Source organism: Oxyura jamaicensis, chromosome 27 (genome assembly GCF_011077185.1).
Source record: "Oxyura jamaicensis isolate SHBP4307 breed ruddy duck chromosome 27, BPBGC_Ojam_1.0, whole genome shotgun sequence".
NCBI classification, from domain to species: Eukaryota; Metazoa; Chordata; class Aves; order Anseriformes; family Anatidae; genus Oxyura; species Oxyura jamaicensis.
Window position 1 is genome coordinate 5,552,215 of NC_048919.1, and position 23,864 is coordinate 5,576,078.

General features: G+C 45.9%; 1 protein-coding gene across 3 annotated transcripts in view; it reads right to left on the reverse strand.

Annotated features, from left to right (window-relative positions):
• Window positions 1-23,864, reverse strand: part of SKAP1 (src kinase associated phosphoprotein 1) — a 140,443-nt gene that overhangs the window by 98,722 nt on the left and 17,857 nt on the right. For 2 of the 3 annotated variants that reach the window (XM_035347536.1, XM_035347538.1), the window contains exon 4: window positions 9,911-10,027. In XM_035347536.1, the coding sequence (XP_035203427.1) occupies window positions 9,911-10,027 (117 nt within the window). Of the gene's footprint in view, window positions 1-9,910; window positions 10,028-16,312; window positions 16,374-23,864 lie in introns of those variants that run through there. The other variant, XM_035347537.1, reaches the window with a different exon arrangement.

Here is a 23,864-nt window from a genome sequence, read left to right on the forward strand (position 1 = left end):
GCGATTCCTTATAATCATAGCAGAGATCTAAGAAATACGTAGAGGGCAATAATCAAAGGTAGCACCAAAGTTTAAAAACACAATACCAACGTGAAATTGAAAAATGCTCTGGCAAATCTAATGTCACGCTCATAAAATAACAGAACAGATGAAAAAAAAAAAAACAAAAAGGGAGTAAATTACTTTATGAGCACCTAGGAAATAATTGCTTTCTTAGCAACAAGCAACCTTTGGGTCTGTAAAGAGCAAATGACCTTAGGCACATATGGTCAGCCTTTCTGATCAAGCAACAGAATTAGCAGATGAAGGGTAATGTGGAAGATGCAATATATCTAGAGACTTTACTGAGCGTTTGATGTGGTGCCACAGCAAATCTCACTGAAAAAATTAATTTACCTCAGCTTGGATAGAAGCAATCGTCACAGACTGAAAATTGGCCCAAGGGCCACAGACAAAAGCTGGTGATAAATGGCTTTCTGTCATGTGGGGGAGAAGCGTCTGCGTTGGGGTACTGCAGGGTATTAGTCCCCATTTTATCTAAGGCAAGTAAACAGTCCATTAATTCAATGAGCAGGAAGACACTAAATTAGGTGGTAATGCAAATATCAAGTGAAAGCAGAGGAAATAATAGTAGGGGACATAGAGAGGTTAGGAATATGGAGAGAATAATGAAATGAGATTCAACCCACTAAAGAATAAACTAGGGTAACAAAAAAGTAATTCGGAGCACATCCAGCACCAGGGAATGCTATGAGGCAAACAGGAATAAATAGAAATTTGCAATGTAATTGTTGATCTCAAAATAAATTGGGCAGGGCCACTTATAAAGTAGCAGCATACTGTGGGTCACTGAGAGCCAAGCTGCTCTATCAGAAGCCCTGGTCTGTTCAGGTGAATGTTACCTGGTAAAAGTGCCACTGTGCACAGGGGTGAGGGACTTCTGCCACCAAGTGAGAGGAGTGGAGTCAGGATAACAGTGGGCTTCTTCCAGCCACGAGGCAACATCAGCACAGGCTAAATCCCAGCACTGGATCCGCCCTGATATCTTGGCAACTCACACCTGAGCACACCAACAGTGGGTGCAAGAACAGGATGGAAAACGTCCCTCCAAGGTCACAGGCATGAGATGTCTGCACTCATCCTCTAGTCCACGGCTCCCTGGAATAATTAGGTTTGTTTTCAAGCACCACGATAAGTAAATCACTTCTCTAAGTGTTTTACCACTGAGGATGCCGGCCTCAGCTCCCGTCCATGCATGCATCCCAGAGAAGGTCAGAAAACTGGTCTGACTCAGGCATCAAGTCCATACACCAGAGATAAATTACAAGTCTCAAAACTTACAAGACAGCTAAATGCACACCTTTATAACATCCACTAAGTGACATGTGCAGCACTAATCTTTAAGGGTTTAAATACCTATAGAGAACATCTTGAATAAAGTTTAAGGAAGCAGAAATCAGGGCAGATTTGTAAGCTTCACTGAACCAAAGGTGTCTCCTGCAGATGCCCATAGGCCACAGCCGTTGGGCGACAGCAGAGTTCTGTCTTTTTAGGTAACTAAAAGTGGGTAAAATAAAGAGACAAGTTATGGGGGGTGGACAGCACCACCCTCTATATTCAAAGATTGACACCAACCACCTGACTGTTCCAAATCTTCAAGGAAAGTTCATCCCTACCATGCATGTCTTCTTCACACACCCCATGCATCAGGTGTTTATCAGGAGAGGCAGAGTGCTTCCAGGATCTGGAAGGAGTTCAGAGAGTACTGGGAGCTTCCCTCCACTAAATTTTGTCCTCCCTTGGTTTTTGTGGCTTCTTTGCCCATCTGCTAGCCCCTCCGAGGCATCTCTTTTGGCAGGCCCTTGCTGCCCTCAGTGTAAGACCGTCTCAGCACTGAATGCCTTTGCCCCAGGTACTATCCATTTAAAGTTAAAATAAACTTCTGATTCCTTCCCCCAAATTCATTATCTTTGTAATGCTTTGATCCTCTGCAGAGTATTACCAGACCATTCACATTTACAGCAGACCAAACCTCATTACTAAATGCAAAACGGCTCTTTGGCCAGAGAATCGGAGCAAGGTGTTTGAGGCTTCTAAAAATTAAGGTGCTATCCCCGCCTACACCACAGGCTCTTTATCCCACCTGGGTCAAGTTGCTTGTACTCCACACCAGCCCCAGCACAGTGGGAATTACTACTTCTACTCCGATGACTGACCCTTACTGTAAAACTAGTCTAATGCTCTCCTTCCCCTAGTCCTTGATTTGTCTAGCAAGCTCTTGGGGTTTGTGCAGGCAAGGAAGTCAAGGCTTCTTTCTCCAAAGGCTACCCAAGTGCCAAAGGCACCTCTGCACTGCTTTGCTGCTAGGAAGGTGCCACTGTGAGGGTAACTCGATTAAAAACCACGGCCACAGACACACAGCCCTGGGTGATGGGATGTTTGAAGGAATTGATCTATCTGCCAGAGTGTTTGTTCAAGCACGGAGTGAGGGTGGATAGAGGAACAGCAGCAATTCACCAATTTCAAACAGCAGCTCCCACTTTAACCTATGAGTGCAGGGAAAAAAAATAGTGGTGAAGCTTTGTAACCAAATAAAGAGAGCTGTGAGCTCAATAACAGACATTATCCTATGGCAAAGATTTTGTTATTGTTGAGTACTGATTCCTTTATCTCTCGGAGACAATCAACCTTCAGCCAGAGCAGTCTAACCTTAAAACCCCATAACTCAATTTTACATAGTGTTAAAGTTTGGGGGGATATTTGTCAGTGCTGGAGCTGATACAATCAGTCTGGAGGACCCTAGAACAAAGAGCAGTGGGTGAAGAGCGTGTCACCTCGGCACACATTCGTTTCCTTGATGAACAAGGAGCTATTAGTTGGCAAGAAAGCATTATCAGGGTGAAGGATGATGCCGATTGTTTCGGCTGCTCTTCCTGTGACACTGGATTAGAACGCGAAGTGCCCGTGTTTGCTCAATGCCCCACTGGCTGCGCCCCCACCGCACACAGGGACGTGCCCACACACTTGCAGCTACCCTGCAGCACGGACCAAAAATCAATTTGGACATGCAATCTCTTTCAGCTGCCACATCTCTCAGAGGGTTAAACAATAAAAGTTTAACTTGTTTTAAGAAGTACTTCATCACTGTAAGCCTTAAACAAAGCTACTCTTTAAAATACACATGTGCACATAAACACCAAAACGCCTTCTTGCAAAACGACAATGACAGAACATCCAGTGTAGGCTCTTTGCTTGTGTAATGCAACCGGCAGGTACAACAGCTCTAGGGAAAAGCCTGCTGAATAAAGTTATACTTGATTACTTACATTTAGAGGAGAAATAAAAGAAATGAAAAGTAAAAAAGGCCTTTTCTTCCCTCCAGTTGTCCTTTAACACACTTCACTTCAAAATTTATTATCACCAGTGTTTAAAAATTAAATTCTTCAGGACAGTGGCTTTATTTTTGCACATAGTGATTTTTAGCACTACATAACCTGAGTAATAATTTAATGCATTCCCCGTGGCTCACACTGAAGCAAATATTTATGTACATGCCTAAGTCACGCTGAAGTCAGTAGCAGTTTAGCATGTGTTCATGTGTATATATAGCATGGGCTTTTATTGCCATCCAGACCATTTCTCTCAGCTGGGAATTTTGTATTTCAGGACTTGTTAGTGTTTTGAGATTGATCCTGTAATACACTGGCACAATCACCATTATCCCCCTGAGCAGTTCCACCCAGGTGAGCATACAGTAGTCTAAACTTGTTTGTAGGACAAGGCTATTTATTATTATTTATTCGGAACATATCTTGCTTTTACCTGCAAGGGAGAAAGGCCCCACGGGTCTGTGGACACAGGTACCAGGAATGTGGGGAAAGCACTGTTTAGCTTGCCTTTGTGTCCTCAAGCTGTCACCCAAATGTGTCCCACCATGAACAAAGAGAAGTTTACTCTCATTTCAGAGAAGTCATCTTGTCATTTGAGTAGAGGAAGAGCCTCCTTTGTTTCCCCTTCTAATGATGTCATTATGCTTTTCCATTTTCTAATAAGTTTTTTTGTTTTGTTTTGTTTTGTTTTTTTTTTAAAAAAAAGGATCTTTGCCAACCTCAGTACATTTCAAGGGTGTAATCTACCCTTCCCTTTAGATCATCTAAATCAACCATCTCTTACCCCTGTTCCTGTTAGGGCACACACACAGACCCCTCCCACCAAATATTTTATCGTACTATTCGTACATTTGATGAAAGCAGGAAGTATGAGATCTGCACCCCGCGCCCCACCACCGCTGCGGCTGGGCAAAGCACCACTTCCCGAGTCGGGCGAGAGCTCTGGCTCCCCGGGGCTGCATCTGCATGGGCACAGGGGGCAAAGAGCCACATCCTCGAGCCCCACACCTCTCCTTCCACCCTGCAAGCCTCGCTCCGAGCAGCGGTGCCGCACACACTGCAAGGGAGATACTCTAGTGCCTGCTAATTTAGGAAGCCAGAATGGCTTTCTTTTAGAAAGGGCAGAAGAGAAGCTCTAAAGAAGTTCCACCCGACATTCTGTTAACTTGCATTCCCTGCATATCATCCCTCTACTGAGGAGAATATAGAGACACAAGGCGTTTATGCTTTAGATTTACATACTCATGAATAAAAAGGCCTTTCGGAAGCGGGTGCGTTCGTTATCCCAGCCCCCACGCTACAGTAACTTGCACACCAATAATTCACACGTCGGACATGGGCAACGATCAATTCTCCATGAGAAGGCTGCTGACGGCCGGCACATCCCCGGAGCGTGCACCCGGCAGCACTGCGCCCGCTCCCGGGAAATCGTCCACGGCTGAGGGCAGCTCCCGCTGCAAATAATTCTGAGCTGCGACCGTAAGCCAACGCTCCCTGTTTCCACACAAGCTCTCTGCTGTTAAGCATCTTACTAAAAAATCCAAAGAACATCTTGTTGTTAAAGACTGTCCTCTAGGTATGAGGAGTAAATCCTTCTATCCGATCCTGCACTTGTAAAACAAGGAAGACTTTGATCCTGCTTTTCCCTGTTGGAAAAGCATGAAGGGGTCGGGACTCTTGCTATAGAAAATCTGCATTAGTAAGTTAGTAGCATTTCACCAAAGTCTAAGCAGTTTGAATTATAACTCCTCTGAGGTTCTACAGACTTCAACTGCTCAGATTTTACATCACATTTCACAACATTTTGTTGTTTGCTTGTTGTGGTGGTATTTTTGTTGTTGTCATTCTTGGTTTTGGTTTGGTTTGGTTTGAAAAGCCCAGGCTCTTAAGGAAACAAGGAATCACTGGAGAATCTCAGCTTAAAAACCAAATATCCCAGTGGTTAGTCAAAAAACCTTTCCAAACCACAAACCAAGGCAAGTAACACCCAATGGCACAGATAGAATCAGGAACACATTATTTTGCATAAAACAACCCACACTTTTAAAGCCAGCATTTGAATCTTGAGGTTGGCAGTCCTCAGTTGCAAATAGCCACCGTGGTACTGCATCACATTTAGCTGTAGGAGCTGAAAGGATAGGCTGGAGCAAAACATTTTGGGGCCCACGCTGGTTTGTATCAGGATCGCTTCCAAAAGAAGCGCTCACGAGGCACCAGCCAGGGCCCTCCTGAGAGAGCCGAGCTTCAGCCCAGCGCTGCGCTGAGCGTCAGCAGGACACGGCCACCGGTCCTGCCACCAGTCAGCACCGATGCCTGACGTTTCACCACTTTACAAAGAAGAACTGCTTTTATGGGGTGCAGGGGAAGGTAAGGGGGAGATCAGACGAGACAGAGAAGGCACTTGCAGTCACCTGCTCTTCTGCACAACCTTAGCACAACAACAGCCTCTCAAACTGACTTCCGAGTGTCTCAAAGGAAAAATGACTCTGAGCTCAAAACAGGCACCCACAAAACCGCAGACTCGGTCGGGTGCCCTCAGGATCAGCAGCTGTACCTCGATGTGCCCAGCTGCTGGGCGCTGCCGCCACAAGTCTGAGAGAATTTCTACAGTGATTACTTGTACTACAATTTTCTGCAGCTGTAAAATCCCAAATAAGAACACGAAGCCGCTTTGGGTTGGGGTTTGGTTTGTTTTAAATGAAAGCTGAAAATCTTGGTGGCGTTACTCTTCCCACTGCTTGCTTGCTACAAGGGTCTGGGCTCTCCTATGCAACACACACATCTATTTCTGGCAGCCTGCAAACAATCCACCCTCCTCCTCTCCACTCCAAACGAATAAAACTTAATATAAAGGTGAACTGAGTTGCTCTGCATAAACTATAGCCAAACCTTTTGACCAGACCGAGTACCGTTCCAGAAACTTATTTGTGCAGTGCCAGAGACATTAACATTCTGGGCTTGAAAGTGCTAATGTTATGGTGCATTTCCATTCAGAAAATGGTAACTCAAAGAACATGACCTCTGCAGCTTTAAGGTCTGGCTTCTTTACAGTCTAAGTACATAAATATATATAGGGCGTTTTTTAAGCATTTCTTCTTATATGGGTTTTTGCCTTTTCTCATCCCCTTGGCAGAACTCGCACCGGGAGGCTGAGCCCTGCGGCAGTTCTGCCAGGAACCAGGCGTCCTGCAGCACAAGGGGGGTTCCGCGTCCTGCCCCTCGCTCCCCGCACTCCTGCGGACGGCGCCGGGGGTCGGGAAGGAAGCGGCCGGGGGAAGCCTCCAGCTGCCACCGCCCTCGTCGAGCCCATCCCCAGGACGTTTCCTGGGCTGTTTCCTAAGGCTTAAAAGTACAACAGCGGGTTTAGAACAGCGCGGCCCAGAGCAACACAGGACACGGCTGGACGTCGGGGAGCCGGAGGTAACCGCCTGGACGGCACTCGGGGCAGCGCGGGCGGAGCTCTCAGCCCTGCCCGCGCCGCGCCCCGCCCGCGCCACGCGGGGGCGCCGCCGAGCCCCGCAGCCCCGGAGCTCCGCCGGGCCCCGTCGAGCCCGCAGCCCCTCGGGGCCGGGGCCGCGTTCCGGCGGGAAGCGCCCACGGGCAGCGGAGCGCAGCTGGCCCCGCACGGCCCCGCACGGCCCCGCATCCCCGAGGGCCGGATCTCGCCTCCGCGTTTTCTCCCTTCCCGACCCAGCCGCGGGCATCAAAACCAAACGGGAGCAAACGCGGCCCCTCCGGGGTGCGGGCGGGTCTCAGAAGTCCGTTCAGGACGTGCCACCTCTTCACAGCCTCTGCCCCCCCGGGTTTAGCGTCGCGTCTCGTTTTTCCATGCTCCCCTTTCCCCCACGCCACTGGGGCGCAGTGAAGCACCATCTCGTCTGCCACCCACCGCAGCTTTTAAGATAAAAGCCATTTTTAGCAATTTTTTATAAAGCAAAATGATTTTTTGCCAAGGGAATTGATTTTAAGACACTCAATATTAAAAAAAAAAATACAAAACGGAATGAGCTGTATGTTAACGTATACCTCTTTTACAAAATAAAACACCTTGTCACTTCTGGTGATGTGGCACCAGCAGGACAGCCGACAGACAGGCGGGGGCAGACGCCGCAGCAGCTCTCACCCCTCAGCTCCCTGTGACCTTGCTGTGGTGACACCCGGTGCATCCCTCGGCTCCTGCCTCAGTGTCCCTGCAGTAAGGTATCAGAGGCTTTGCGATGGTAGGAGAAGCCCTGCTAGAGAGCCATGAAAAAGACAGAAAACTGAGGAAACAGTATCTCAAAGTGCTCAGTATTGAAGATGTGCAACCCCTACCCCAAGGAAGCTGTGGTACCTTAGACCTCAGTAAAATGAAATCAGTGAACACTGGCAGACAGAGAGAGAATATTTTGAAAAGTCTCCAAGTGGTCTGAGCAGGGTACATCACAGGGGAGGTGTCTCATCTGAAATACTCAACATTATAACAGCACTCTGCACTTCTACAGAGCTCCACAGCCTCCCAGCACTGTACAAACATTAGCTTCTTAATCACTCATTAGGGACAGTCCTATAGAGCAGGGCCATGCCTCATTGAGTAAAGTCATCCCCAACTCACACAGCCCCTCTTGCTCCCTCCAGAGACAACTTTAAAGGCTCTCTCAGATTCCCATCACAAGTTCAGAGGAAGAATGGAAAAGTCTCTTCAAAATGAAAATGAACACTGGTGGCTTTCCCCTGCCCCCACACTCCCCTGTTTTTCCTGGTAAGGAGAGGCAGAAGTGAGCGTCATCCCGGCCAGAGATCTGCTTCCATCAAAGCCTTGAATCGATAAAGTTTGGGAATTCGGGAAGGCAAGAGACAGCAGCCTTTAAAAGGACACGCACCTGAGAACATAACCTCTTGTTGCAAAACAGAGTTAAGAAGGGGTGGAAAAAAGCCACAGGAATTGTAAGTTTGTTCCTACAGGGCCAATTTATTCTTCTGGCCATAGCTAGATGGATTACCTGTTCTACCTGAGAAGCAGCAGCTCTTGGTCACTTATGTTTGTGACAGCAGCACCCCAGGGAGCCACAGTGGCCCAGGCTCACTACTAGCTGTCAGAGTGCCTGCTCCAGGGACCTTGCTGGCTAAACAGAAATAGAAGCGTGGCAGCAAGAAGGGACACAGTAAAGGTGAAGGCACCAGTGCAGGGAAGCCAACACAAACTGCAGAGAGGAAAAATCAGTTCACGTAATCCTAAAACATTCTGATCTTCCCACAAGGGATATTCTAATTCAGAAATGAAAGCTGTTTGATACACCCTTTAGCTTAATCCACCTTCTCGGAAGTAACGACTTAAATCCTCATGAGACTGACTTCATATTCATTAAAAAAAAATCATCATTGTGCCTTCTTTACAGTTCTCCGGCAGACAGGCTGCACATCTCACCTACCTATCACGCAACTATCAGACCAACCTCGTCTCTAATCAGTCTAAATGAATCAATACATATGGCAAATACACCTAGTGCTTTGCACTGCACAAGGAAGCTTTGGTGCCCATCAGCTCTTATGGCCTCAACACAAATAAATCCCTATTGCTCTGTGATCTTGGCTAATGACCAACAATTCACTAACAAAAGTAGGAGTAGACATGAAAGAGTACATTGAGCAGGAAGAGGTGGAAAAAAGCAGGGACAGAAGCAGAGAAAGTGAAAGAGAAACGAAGAGGAGAGGGGAGTAAGAAAACATTGTGGAAAGTATAAAGGAAGTGGAAGAGAAGGAAGAAATAAGATCTGTGGGAACGGGGAGATTGAGAATCCAAATTTTGAGACCAAAACAGTCAATCCTTCACTAGGGACCAAACATAACCCCTGAGAAGATCAGAACCGTCTCAGCTCTGTAGGCTTCAGCTTCAATAGCATACCACAAATTCACCACTCCTAAACCACCACTCACAAGCAGAAGCGAACATCACAGCACCTCTTTGCCCAGAAAACCTCCTCTCTGTCTGCCATTTAATGCTTTGGAATACACCCTTGGCCTTAGCATGCCAGCTCATGTTCACCTCTCAGCTGGGAGTGCTTCTACACTCTTGGGAGAAGGGAGCTCCAGTTCGCAAGCTCTAGAAGGTCCCAAAAAAAGGCTCTCCCAGCCAAGACAATTTAAAGAGGTCTAACCTTCAAACAGTGGAGTGAGACAAGGTATGAGAAGACATAACCCCTTTGAAGTGTGAGGTTGAGCATCCAAGAAGAAACAGACCCAGAAGTTGCAAGTTAACTTTGGAAAATGCTAGCCACTTGTCAAATTCTGCTCTTTCCCATCACTATTGTTTATCCAAAAGAGAACAACCAATTCCAATTTGTACCATGAATTTATCTTCAGCAATACCAAATTAAATTTGGGATTGCTATAACATTTTACAGTCATTGCTTATAGTCACCAGTCAACAAAAAACATCTCCAGCATTATGAGATGGATGAAACAGAACAAGTCACACTAAACTGCACTTACCTTTCCATCCCCTTCACACAAGGGCTTCAAAAAAAACATCAGTGACTTACCATCATCTAGGAAGTCTGATGGAAGTGAGACATCAGATGTCATGGAAGGGGCCAAACTCCAGCTCTGATTTTCATCAGAACTGTCTTGTCCAAAGCCAGCATCATGCTGATCCTCTCCTAGAAAAAAAGAGAGCTTGATTTTAGTGAGGAGGACATTCCTAAATCCAAATTTTACTTCCTGTGCTGGTAAGTGTTTCTTCCTGATTCTCACCTTTCACTGAAGTTCTCTACAAAACCCCAAATCACTTTTCTGGGTATGAGGCCAGATTCATCACTGAGGGACAAGCAGCATATTCTTGCTTCAAGAACACTCATGCTGCATATGTACATATTTTACACTTGAAGGGCATACAAGGAGGAGGCTGGAAATACTAGGTTGTGGTAGTTCGGGCCCAAGACCTGTTCAATTCTTTGCTCTTGTGCTCTCTGTGAAAAGGATCCATCTGTGAAAAGGAGGATTATACTACCGACTTGACTAGAATGAAGAATCTTCTTATACTGTAGGAAAAATCTTTGAGCTCCTCAAATGAGAGGGTAGTAGGGAAAAAAAAAAAAAAAAAAAAAAAAAAAAAACTGACTCCACGTGATTACAGTAACATACAAACTGACAAAGCAATGTATCTGTGTGGAGGTAGGAGCAGTTGCCTCCCCATAGCAGATGTTGCACTGAAGTTTACTGAGAACAGACATTTTGCTATGGATTTGTTACCGATGCTGGATGTTATGCAGAAGGCACTTAGATGACTACAGTGAACGACGTTAACTTAAAACTTTCCTATAGGCAGAGCACATGTAGCCTACCCATAGCAGAAAATGCTACTCGGCTCAAACAAAGCAGAAGAGTTGTCTTTCAAGCTTTTGCCTTTTTTCCTGAATACACATGCCCCAGACTGCTGATAACAGAGGTAAAGACAGCTGGCTACTCATTCAACACACAACAAACAGCAAGAAAGGTGAGTTTTCAGCTGATGTTAATTGTGTTCAAACACTAAAAATTAAGTTCCAAACAAGTTTTATCTGAGCAAATAGAGGAACTGCGCCCCATAGTTTAAATCAAGCACTGACGAAAGGGTATTGAAGGCCTGGAGCAGGTTACGACACTCTTCCTCCTGCCAACGAGAAATGTAGCAGAGACCCTATGAAGTCTTCAGCAGAAGAAAGAGGTGACATAATATTTTGGATGTTTTATTTTCAACATCACAGGTTGCAGCCTTCCCTTGCTTTCTCTGAGCACGAAGCTCTGAGACCCCTACCTCTGCATTCAAGGGCTGAACTCTAGTCCTTCACCAAAATGAACAATCTGGCTGGGAAGAGCATAATGCATACAAGATTGCCTGTCCACAGAACAGTTACTTAAAAAACAAATCACCATGAGGGCCAGATATTATGATAGTCTTGCTGATATTACAAGCTCAAAGGTCTTAAAAGGAGAGAAAGATTTGAAAAAAATTGGCTTTGTGATATTTACCAAAGGCCTGTGGGAGTCAGTGATGTAACAGAGGTGCCTTTGGCAGCCTGTCCTTTAAGACACTGTAACTTCCCTAACAGGGTAAGAACCTAAGATGTAGCATGTCGCCATCAGATCTTTTTCCAGGTCTATGTTTACTTGCTTCCAGCAGCCATCTCAGCATGCAGTGCAAAACACCTGATTCAGGAGAAAAAAATAATTGAGAAAATAATTTTTCTCCTTCTGGAAGGCACATCATTCAGCATCTGCATTACTAACCTCTCATGCCAAGGAGAAAGCTGCAGGCTCCCAGCCCAAAGGGCAAGCTTTAATTCCTGCTGCAGGATCAGAGGTAGGTGGAAGCAGTACTGCAGAGGGTCTTCCATCCACAGACTACTTTTAGGGAAGTCATGCAGAATAAGCAAAGCACGTTCCTCTATGCTACAACAAAGTGAAATTCACACATGCACCTCCATGAGGAAAAAACAATTAGCTATTAAAAAGCAGAGACTCAACTGCCTTGCTCCACTGGCCAGACTCTGGCCACTGGAGCGCATCCGTGAGCGCACCACTGACTGCCTGACCTTGGAGAAGTCATTTCAGTGCTGTGCTCAGCTGTGTGTGACAAGGGGACGTTTCTTCCTTGTTTTACTGTAGCACTTTGAGATCCTCAAATAAACAGGTTCTAAAAAGCCTATATAAAAAGCTGCTACCAAACAGCAACAGCTCACTTTCGTAGGAAAACAACGATCATCCTAATGAGTAGCCCGCCTAAGTGCCGTGCTGCAGTGTTGCGGGCTTGACTATCTGCAGTGATGTGAAGATGCCAGCATTAGAAGACAGCTTCCGTGAGCCCATTCAGCCCTGATACCTTAAAAGAACATTTTCTTTCAAACAAACTGCACAGTATTACACCAGGCTTTTCAAACAAACATCAAGGTAACAGGTGTTCCCTTATAACGAGATACAGGTGCAGCATTATTGCGATAACGAGCAAACTGTTTACGGTTTCCAAATAGCAGGAGGCGGCATGGCACGGCGCAGCCATCTCGCTGGGGAAGAACAGCTCACGCATCGATGCATGGATGCAATAACCCGTTTGGAACAGGAACAAGGACCCAATCAGGGAAGTTACGTGCAAGAATAAGTCACTGGTGTTAACAGCAGGAGCTGCTGTCATGCACATAAACCACGTGAAAGATTCACGCCACAGGTCTCTGTTTCAGCGGAGCACTTCCCAGGCATGAAGTACCATACACATGACTGGGTTGTCACCACAACTATGCTCGTTCTTTGGGGGGTTGGAGCCGATGATCTCTCGAGGTCCCTTCCAACCCCTGAAAATTTTGTGATTCTTGCAACAGGTTTGCTCCCCACCCAGAGGACTAGAAACCAGGTTTTCACAAGTTTATGCAAGCTACAGGAACCCACTCAAATATGCGCAGGCTGCAGTGTGTACGTACGTGTATCGTGCCAAGCACAACTGGTCTCCAACTTGTGAGCTACTGCAACACAAATCAGCACAAAGGCGTCTGGTTTGGTATTAGGAATATTTTCAAACTGCTTAGAGTTACAATGACAAGGATCAACAAAAACTCTCCACGTAGCTACTTAATGCAAATCCAAATGGAGGGGAATGAGAACTCGTTTTACAAACTTTTGTACTTTAATCCACTTTTCCATAAAGTTTATGGAGCAGCAACAGCTAGTTGAGTCCAAGCAGAAAAAATAACCAACAACTTGTCAGGGGCCAAGCTATTGTTCTGAATGAAGAAAAAACTCATTAGCTTTTAATGAAAACACAGGGAATAAAAACCAAATAGCACAGAACTCCAGCAAATAATTACCCTGCACCTGACGCAAAGCTGCTCTATCTTCCTACTCAAATCCTTAGGAAAATTCCCCAACTTATCGCACTTTGGAGCATGAACAAATGCAAGACTGACTCTAAGGGTAAGAGCAAGAGGTTTCTTGGGCTTACACCTCATCCAGGGGCTCCCCTGGCACTGTTCGGCTACCCCTGAGTGTGCTAAATACCCTTTCTTGCTTTGCGATGGTGTTGGCACAGGGAAGGGGGGGTGGGGGGGCCTTGTGCCATCTTCTCATTGCCTGACATTTTCTGTGGGAGCAGTATCTTACACAGCAGCACAAAGAGCGGCTTGAAGGCAACGTGTAATTAACGCAGATGCAGTGCTTTACACATCGAGACAAACTGCAGATGGACAGAGTGCACCCCTGGTGCCGTGGGTGTCCCCAGCAGCAGAGGCGGTGGCACTTTGGAGCGCGGCACCAGGCAGGTGGCACAGCCTGGGCCTGGCCTCAGGCCGCCAAAGTCGAGGCCGCCTCGCCGACATGAGGCCCAGTGCATGGGAAGGGTTCATCACATGGCTGCGGGCAAGGCAAAAAATGACCACGAAGAGAACGTGAAGAACTCGGTGAAGGACTCCGAGGGAGCAGCACAAGCAGGGCCTACAGGAGAACGAGCCACCACAACCAGGGACGATGCCGAGGCAGCCCTCTCAGGGGACAACGTGGACCCATGAGAGGCAGCCTGGTCGCTGTGCTCGCTTCGGAGCTCGCGATGCCAGCGTGTGAGAAGAGCAGCCCTGCACCTCCGCCAGAGCACAGGGAGGATCTGGCAGAGGACAGGTCTTAGGACAAACGCTAGGAAAACCTCTGTTCAGGTTCCGTTTTGTTACAGGTCTGTTCCATTTTGCTACAGGGTCAGAAAATGGCTCTGTGCCTTTCTCCCCTTCTATAAAATGAGGGGAGAGCAGTTACTCTTTTTGAAGACTAACCTCTTGCGACCTCGAAAATCAAACTCTTCAAGAACTTCTGTCCGCACAAAAATGTATAAAAAATATTCATTTCTTTACGCTGCAATTTGCCCCTCATAATTAAAAAAAAAAAAAAAAAAAAGTGAATTAATGCATCACGGCACACACAGGAAGAGAACCAAATTAAATAGGTGAAAGGGCTGCTTTGTAGTGGGGAAAAAAATCATCTCCAGTAGCTTGTTAAAGGAACTGCAATTAAGCTTACTTTGCATTCAGTGAAGGTCTTTATCTAGGTACCTCGAGTTTCATTAAGCATCTTTTCAGAGCACAGGAAAAATCAATACCAAGCGAGTTCCATTTACACTTTTATGATAAGCTAGTTCGTGCCAATACGGAAGTAAAATCCCCAACTCCAGTTAATATTCAAGGAAACGAAGTTCCTGCTTTAACGTAATGACTGTTTAGTATCATGCTACAAATAAAGGTCTCTGATCAAAATCCCATCTGCCTTCATGCTCAACAGTGTTAATATCTCTAGATTTTCAGGGACTAATTTAGCAGTAATGCATTTCCCAAAGCAGAGCTGTAAAAGCATTATCAATACTATGGCTTAATATCCCTTACGACAATCACTTGCTGAAATTATGGAGAATCACATGGAAACACATCGACAGAGACGCACCCACACAGTAAGTACCACTCAGATGTAAATATATTGCAGCTTAGCTTTTGTAAGTAAAGCTCTGTCAACGTGGCTATTATTTATTATATAGCTTTTTAAACACATTTATGTGCTAGAAAACGTAAGATGTTGCTTTTTGAATGCCTTAAAGGCTTCATCGTTTCCTAAGCACCCGTACGGATTTGTGTGGTTTGCCCCTGCCATTAACATATGAATAGCTGAGGTTTCGGTGCATGCAGATTTTCTGCACCTTCCACAGCCTTAACTTCTCTGCAGCGCCTGGTAACGCTACGTGTGCCTGAGAACCCCGAGTTTTGCACCGCACATCGCTGTGGCGCGTCCCTCCTCCCTCCCCAGCTGTACCAACATCGGCAGGATGGTTCACAAGCCATGAAAAAAATCTCACGTACAGTTCTCGAAGTGTTTGTACTGCTTAACAAGTATTTTCTTGGTGGGGGAGACCATGCACAGACAGAAAATAACCGCACACCCAGACCACGGGGCAGCCAAGGCCCTGGTGAGCGCAGAACCCCTCTGTGCTCACGCTGGGTTCAGGACAGGTCTATCACAGGTCTATTTCGTGGGAAAAGGGCCCGAAGCGCGGTGCGGGAGCTCCTCTCGCTGCGGAGGAGCTGACTGGGCCTCGTTTTGGAAACGCTGACCCGAAGGGCTCTCGGCCGGCTGACCGCCAGATCCAGGCCAAGACAGATTTTGTTCACCCGCCGTTTGCTCGTGACGTGCCGTAAGCAAAAGACCGCTCCGCCCCGCTCCAAGCGCCCCCTGCGCCGGCAGCGGCGGGCAGCGGCAGGCCGGCGGGGGCAGGCCGGCGGGCAGCGGGCGGCGCCTGGGCTGCAGCGGCGCGGAGCGCCCGGCAGGGGGAGCTGCAGCGCGCCGCACCCGCCCGCCGCCGCGGGGACACGGCGGGGGGGGGCAGGCGGAGGAAGGGGGGCACGGCGGGGGGACGGGGGGGGCACGGCGGGGGGGCACGGCGGGGGGACGGGGGGAGCACGGCGGGCACGGCGGCTTTGCACTTGGGTGCAAGCCCCAGTCCTAGTGCGAGGTGCAAATCAACCCCCACCGAGGGCCGGAGGGTTCTGTTACCGCAAAGCCAACCCGCGATTTGGAACGGCCTGGAGAGAACAAACCCACCACGGCCGGGAAGCTCAGGGCAGGCCGCGTTACTTTCTCTGCCTGCTACATAGCAAAGAGGCTTCGTAACTGTAAGAGAGAAAATGACCTGGGAGTTATTGCTTCACATGCAGAGATTCAAACCAAAGCCTACCCATGACGGATTATGGGTTTACCCTAAGATAGTACCAATACTTCACACAAATCATACTGGCATACCAAAAACGCCACCCCGCACGTGACAGTCAGAAAGTTTGCAACTTGCAAGTGTTGCCTGAAAGTACCCTTCAGCAGGTCTCCCCTGTAAGGCCACAAAGGTCTTTCTTATGAATCTGATAAACCTGGGGGCCTTGACATTCCCCTCAAACCTAGGCAGACAGAGAAGCTGCTGAGCTCACACGGCAACTTTCCCATTCCTCCTTATCTCCTGCTTCCCCGCCAGCCCCTCGTGTCACTCCTCAGCTGAGCTCTCCTCCAGTTTTCTCTTCCCTTCCTTTCCTCAATGTATGTTTGCCCTCTCCCTCCCTCCCCCTGTAACTTCCTCCCTCCAGCTCCTCTCTTCAGCCTTTGGCACCCTTTCAGTGACGGCACTGCATATTCTGCCTGTTAAGTGGGCAGCAGCTACACAGAACAGCTGCCTGACGGGGAGCACAGCGCATCGCAGCCTCGCTAGGAATAAGCCTGAAACCCAGAGCAGCAGCAGATTCCCACGGGATGTAAACAAGTAAACAAGATTTATTCTGTCTTTTATGACCCGGTAACACATCAGTGAAATACAAAGCCCATCCAACGTGAGCAAAACCAGCTAAAGCTACCAACAATTCGTATTTCTGCCCACTAATAAATTATTCCTTGTTACCCTCTTTGAAGAGGCAAAGTCTTCATTTAAAGGAGGGGGACACTGAGGCACAGGAAGATCACAAATCTGCACTTTAGTTCATCTTCTGAGGTACCAGCTCTGCTAGGAACACAGCAAAACAGTGTCTGAGAAGCTACACCCGACACTTCTGCAATGCAATAATTCACAAAACAGTTCTGCAAACACAATTTAAGATCTAAAAAGATGTCAGCATCATTAGTGCCAATGAGAAGAGGAGACAGTATTTTTGAGTAATGTCTGTTGCAGTGTCAGTAGGTTCAATGTATTTTCTTAGCCAAAATCCTTCCAAGTGAACAAGCAGCAGAACTAACCCACGAGGGAGCTGGAGTTTAGCAAGCATATTCCAATGACAAGACACAAGGAGGCTGTCTTGCCCATATCTACAGCAGGACTCACTCTTAAGGAAATAAAAGCACAGACAGTGAATGCAAAGACAAGAGCCCAGAGCATATACGAGAATGACAAGCACTCTAGGGACTGGAAGAGATGCCCATCAGGCATTTTCTGATAATGCAGGGGGTGATTTTACAGTTGTGTTTCAATTGTGACTCCAGGACGGAGTCTTACTAAAGGGCAGAATTACTGCTTTGTGGATTATATTGACAGGGTCACTGCTCTACAAACCAAAGCTGCACAGAAGTCATGGTGGGGGGCGGGGAGGGGGGAATGACTCAAAACTCCTGATTCAAACAAGCTGGAGGCTCGGGACAGCCAGGAGTCAGGACCCAGCACTGCACTCCAGCCCCGCTCCCCACGAGCAAAGGCTCTGGAAACAGGGGCACTGATTTCCCACTCCCCAGTGGGGCTCAGACGTATACAAGGCGCTCCTCTTGCTAAGGGCTCCAAACCATCTTAGTGGGCAAACCAGGCAAAAAAGGATGCAAGTTTTCTGTTTTTGTGGAGCAACCGGGTCCATTACCCATTATGGGAAGGCTAAGGTAATGGTATACGTGAACACTCCCATACATTATCCCCAACAGGGCAATTTCTTGAACATTCTTCCATTCTGCACGAGCACAAAGCAACACCTGAGCTGCGTGTTCATCTAAGCACATTGCAATAACCCCTGAGGTTTCTTTATAAAGGAAAGATGTAGCACATTCGTTATTACACAAACAAGTTCAGTAAAAACAGAGGTTTCATTTGAGAAGGCTCTCTATCTCCAAAGCTGCACATCAGGCAATTTAGGCAATCTAATAATTAGGGTATTTTATTAACTGACCAAAGTGAGAGCAATAGAACTTGTTAATATTTAACTTACTGGGGCTCCCCAAACTGCTGTATATCTAGCATCTTCACTGACGTTTTTATACTTTCCTCTTTATGGTGCATTGCTTCATTCTTGAGTCCAGAATGCTCTGAACTTCTCCAGGGAGGGAAGCATAGGACACTGCTAAATGTGCGTGAACAAGGAGGGCAAGCCCTGCCCCAAGGTGTTACAATTCAGACGGGTTTCAAAAGACTACAGGCAATTCCGTAACTTGCCACTTCTTCATTAATCAACTAGCACTCTCCAAGAAGTATGTAGTAATCCAAACCTGGAAACTCTCCTGAAGTTTCTAAGTTTTAAATGAATGTGCTGGTTTAAAAAGAAGTTCAAAAGCCTTCTTTATTAACCTAATTCTTCTCAACAGAAATCATGAAACTTTTGACGCTGACTGCAGAATAACCCAATCCAACTGCTAGTTCCAGCTCCGTATTCTTTCAATCCTCTTATAAATTCTGCAAGGTTTTCATTTGCTGGCTCTGATGGAAGACTGAAAAAAAACAGTTTATTCTTTTCAGTCAGGTGACACGTATGGTTTTGGAGACTTTTCTCTTGTTCTCCCCTCATTTAATGCAATGAGTATACCCAAAAAGAAACAAAGTGCCTAACATTTTAAAGAAATGAGGGGAAAGTCTTCTTATTTCTTTGTGATACAGCACTTCAGTCACGGGTAACCATTTCCCCCGTAATTACTGTGCACTCACAACCATTTTTCTGATAAATACAGAATCACATTCACAGGTGCTCATGGAAGCAGGATGGGTCAGGAGACAGTCCCAGCCCCACGCTGGGCTGAGGCTGGATGGCAGCACACTAATGCACGCCGTCAGGTTTTCTCCTCACCAGCAGAGGCGTGCCACGTGGCCTGGGCATATCTCCACCTGGACCCCCAGGTCAACAAAGCTTTGTAATGAATCGGGGCTTGGTTTCCATTTTGAACACTTGAAATGCACTTGAAATGCAATACCAACAGTTACAAAGTCACACATCTCTTGATTTTTTCTATGTATAGGTGTGAATATAAACATATACCTCTGTACAGCCATTCCCAGAGCACAGATGCTTACCTCCTACCTACGATGTTTTTCCAAGCAGAGCAGTCTGTTTTCTCCTAGAATCATTCCTTGCTTCCAAAATTTGTGCACAACACTTTAGGTAGCAGAATAATTTATAAGTCCATGTAAAAGCAAGGCTGTGCAGCTGCTCAGAGTTTGTAAAACAGAAGAGAGGTTTGTGCAAAAAGTACTGTCTCTGCACAAAATAGTTTGCCCAGAATATAATAAATACACAGAGGCAAAGAACTGCACACTCAGAGCCACAGGAAGCAAAGCTTCGGTGCTGATAAAGGGAGCTGTCAGAAGTGTTGATATTAAAGCTTTTCTTTTTTTTCTTTTCTTAAGTTAAAGAACATGTGTCTTTGTGTATGTTTTATTTTTCATCAATTAACTATGTTCCACACACCAACCAAACACATCTTGGACTTCAGAATGCATTCTAACAAAAGTTTTTTTGTTTTCTTTTTGTCTCTCTGTGTTATGACATTTCAAGGGCTGTAGCTGGCACTCATGTTTATAAAGCAGGGGAATTCCATGCATGGCGATAGAATAGATATTTTAACAATATGTTACAAATATTGTCAATTTGATATTTTTTCCCTTGCGTTTTCAAACACATCATAAATCTAGACTGGGTTTCTGTGCATGAACCCTGCTTACCACTAAGCTGGAGACTCTTGGCATGAACGTAAAGAGGGTTTTTTATAAATAAAACTTAGTAAAATCACTGTGCACTCCATTAATTCAGGAACACTCTGCCTCAGCTTCAAAGGGGTTCTTTACAGTGAAGATGGTGTTTTTGCTGCTTTAATGATTTGCTACTTGTTCTTGTCATAACTACATGGACCAAATATGCAATAGCAGGGAGCAGTGGTTAGGGAAACACACAGTTCCGTCTCCCATCCAGCTCCACTTCAGTTCAATTCAATAGATTTGAGGTTGTATATAGAAAAGCTACTTCATAAATCTAATACTTGAGGCCATTGTATGATGCCAGTTAATGAAAGAAAACTGCATGCATGCCTCGGGTACACATATCTCATGCACTGCTGTGACGTCCAGCCTGGGGAACAACTGGCGACCCACGAAGCACCGTGCATCCGAGCCAAAGTAAGTAGGGCCAACAGAGGTAAAGTGATACCTACTTCATCTAAGTAGTATATACTACGAGATAAGTGGCCTAACTTACAGTTACTTAAACCTTTTACGGAACATGAAGACTCCTGATTTTTAAGTCATGTTTTATCCCAGCATGTCCCTTACCTCAGCCTCTGCCATACATTTATATTTACTCCTCCCTGCTTCAGGGAGGAGACACTTTGAGGCTGAAGGCACAGAGCTGAGAGAATCAGGAGATCTGGACCCAAATCCTGGATGTACCTGTAGATGCTGTAATACCTTTGGTACATTTCTTGGGCCTCAGTTTTCCAAAACTTAAATGGAACAATCCTTGCTCTCACATTTCAACTATTTGTGAATGCTTTTCTGAATATACATGTTCCTTAAGCATCTATGCAGAACTTCAGACACTTTAAAACCATTTGGGATGAATTTTTGACTGAAAACAAAAAAAATGTTACCATAAGCTCAATGAAAATAAATTATTTGTCAGCTCCGGGCTGGAGCCCTCAGCTGGGAGGGCAGAGACATTTTCTGTTTCCATAAGCCCATGCCTTCAAGCAGAGTATTAAGGAGTGAATTTTGCTCCTAAGGATCTCAAACACTGTACAGACAATGATTTAAACCAATTCACTGCTGCCAAGAGACATACTGTCTTTTAATACTTGTCAATCTCTGCACACCTTCTTGTTGTAGGAACAGAGCAGCTGAAACACAATAGTGACAATACAGTTATTCAGTGCAAAGTCCCATTGCAGCAAACTCAAGCTTCCAGCCCCAACAGCGTTCTCTTATTTAGCTACACAAACACCTTTCTTCTCCAGTCCTTCTTTTTGCAGTACTCCCCCATCCCTCCCCTTCTCTCCCCAGCTAATCATCTACGCTTTCCTCCAGCTTCCCCCTCCCTGTTTAGTCCTGAAGTCGCTTGCAGTACCTCAGAACGGCCTGGTGTTGTTCCCTCAGACCATTCATTTCTGCTAAACCAAAGCTGTTGCAGAACATCTCCCCTGCACTGAATTCTGAGAAGAGACACAAACAGCAGAAAGCTACTTTGAGGAGGGGTACAACAGACCCAGGTCCTCTGCAGATTTTCTTTGGAGCTTTCCTTAGTTCTCTTCTCACAAAGGGGAGGTTGCTACATACAGCAAGGGCATGAGTAAAATACATGAAGTATACAATGCTTCACACAGGCAACCATCCCTCCTCTGAAAGGAAACACACATCACCCTTGTGTACTGTTCCAAGAGCACCTAAGGAACAAGGCAAATGTAACTCGCAGCTACACGCTACAGTCAACAGCATCACGTGGGGAGGATGAGTTAGGCAAGGCAACTCGTCCTACAGATCTCACACTGTCAGCTACATCGCTCTGAAACTGCACTGCTATACCCAACCCACCCTCAAGACCCACACTACTGCTTCACATCTCCCAGCAAGCAGAATTTTGTATCAAAACTGACTCTATTAATCTTGGAAAGCTAGAATCATTGAGGTTCTGGTCTTAATACCTTCCAGAAGGAGCCCAGCATGGTTCTGAACTTAAGAAGTTTTAACTATTTTTACCAGATACGGTCACAAGTTTTGCTTACCCCCTTTAGAAATACTGTTTAATAGATGCTGAAGTGCCTTCCCAAGAAAACACCAAACATTTTAAGCCTTTTCCTCTCCCTACATCAGCCTCTTATTTAAATGCACTGACAGTGCAGCTAGGCAGCAAATTTATGCAATCCTCTTATCCGTATGTCTGCATGTGAGGTTTTGTGTTTTATTTTGCTTTTTTTTTAAAAAAAAACAAGGCCCACACTGTGATTCTCTGGTTCTTTTCCATGCGGCGCGCACCAAGTCCTCAACACCACTTCTCCTTCCCCCAGCCAGGTATCAAACTGGAGGTGAGGCTCTCGAGGTGATGTGTGAGCTCATGTTTTAATGCCCGCGTTGTCCTGTTTCCTTAGTGCATTTTTTCAGGATAATATTGGTTCACCAAAAGGACACTGGGACAAGTTTGGGTCTTCAGGTATGTAGATATCTCTAAACACTTGCACAATAATTCCAAGCAGGCATTTACACGAGCTATGCACTTCAATTCATTTACAAATCTATAAGCAGTTCTTCAAACGGATGTTCCTAATATTACTTAGGTTTCCAGCTCCAAAAAAGAACACGATATTTCAAAAAGAACAAAAGCATCCCTCCCCTCCATCCACTAAATTGTATGAATTTTCAAAATTAAAAAAAAAAAAACAAAACTAATTTTGAACCCTTTTATGTGTTCTAATTCTCTCTTTTTTTTTTTTTTTAATTTTGAACACAGCTGTCTGTTGTACTTTCTCAAATGATGCCAGATGCTGGGTTCATCAACCAAACGCACAAAAACAATGGTTTGAAAGCAATTAGAAGCACCGAGGCTGCACCGAGGCTCATATTAAAATGTGATAACACAGTTCTAGGGGGAATTGCAGCACTGCTGCATTTCTGACATTTCTGTGCTGCCAGACAGACAGGATGTGCTGGAAGTGGGCCCTGATCGAGGAGGTAACATACTGGAATTTATTCCTGAAGTAAATGAAGGATTAGCTGATTTGGAACACTCACAAGGATTTTTTATTACAGTTGCCGCTCCCATCTTGTTTGAACGCTGGCAGATCCTTCTGTTTGTGCTCACCTATCACACTCATTGCTTGAAGAAACGAACAAACCCACCAAACTACACACCTTAGCTGTAACCTGGTTATACCCAATGCTCCAGATCAGAAATCAGAGCTAAGCTGCACTGATCCCATACAGAGACAAAGGAGCTCCAGGTCAGCTCTGAGGAAATATATATCCATCAACTGTCCTGAATATGCAGAAGTACTCACTGACACAGCTCATGACCTGCAGGCACCCTGGAAAGTTTAAATCATCACCCACATTATTGCAGAAATGAAGATCAAAGTCACGATCAGCATTTCCCAGCTTGTTAACAGACATAACAAGAGATGGTCACGGTCCTGAAAACTTTACAGCCCTGCCATTTGTCTACACCTGGAGGTTGATTTAATTTCGAGTTCAAGTTAACATAGGAGCAACAAGACTGGAAGCAACTTAAGGTTACCAAACAGTCTTTGCTCCTAAGTCAATGGCCCCCCAGAATATTCTGTCCTCGTGAATTTCACTGTTTCTGGAAACAGAAGTTTTGCAGAAAAATTTCCTGAGCTTGTCCAAGACAGCAAGTTTATATTAGCACCACACATTTTTGTAATATTTTACAGAATGGCTGGGTTGGAAGGGACCTTAAAGCCCATCCAGCTCCAACCCCCCTGCCACAGGCAGGGGCACCTTCCACCAGAACAGGCTGCCCCATCCATTTTCTCTCAAGAGTAAGGAAAAACAGACTTCTGTCCAGGGAGAATACTGACCCCAGCTCCTGTTATAGCCCTTAGCCCAGCTTTGCCCCTTCCCATCCCTCAGAACTGCCACACACAAGCTATGTATTTGTTTTAATGAATAGCTCTCCCCCTTGTTGACTTGGCATAGAAAATACCATACAACCAGCCCTTCCCTGCTCCCCAAGTTCAGAACTGGGAGAAATCATGCCTCCTTCCCCACTGCCTTGTACT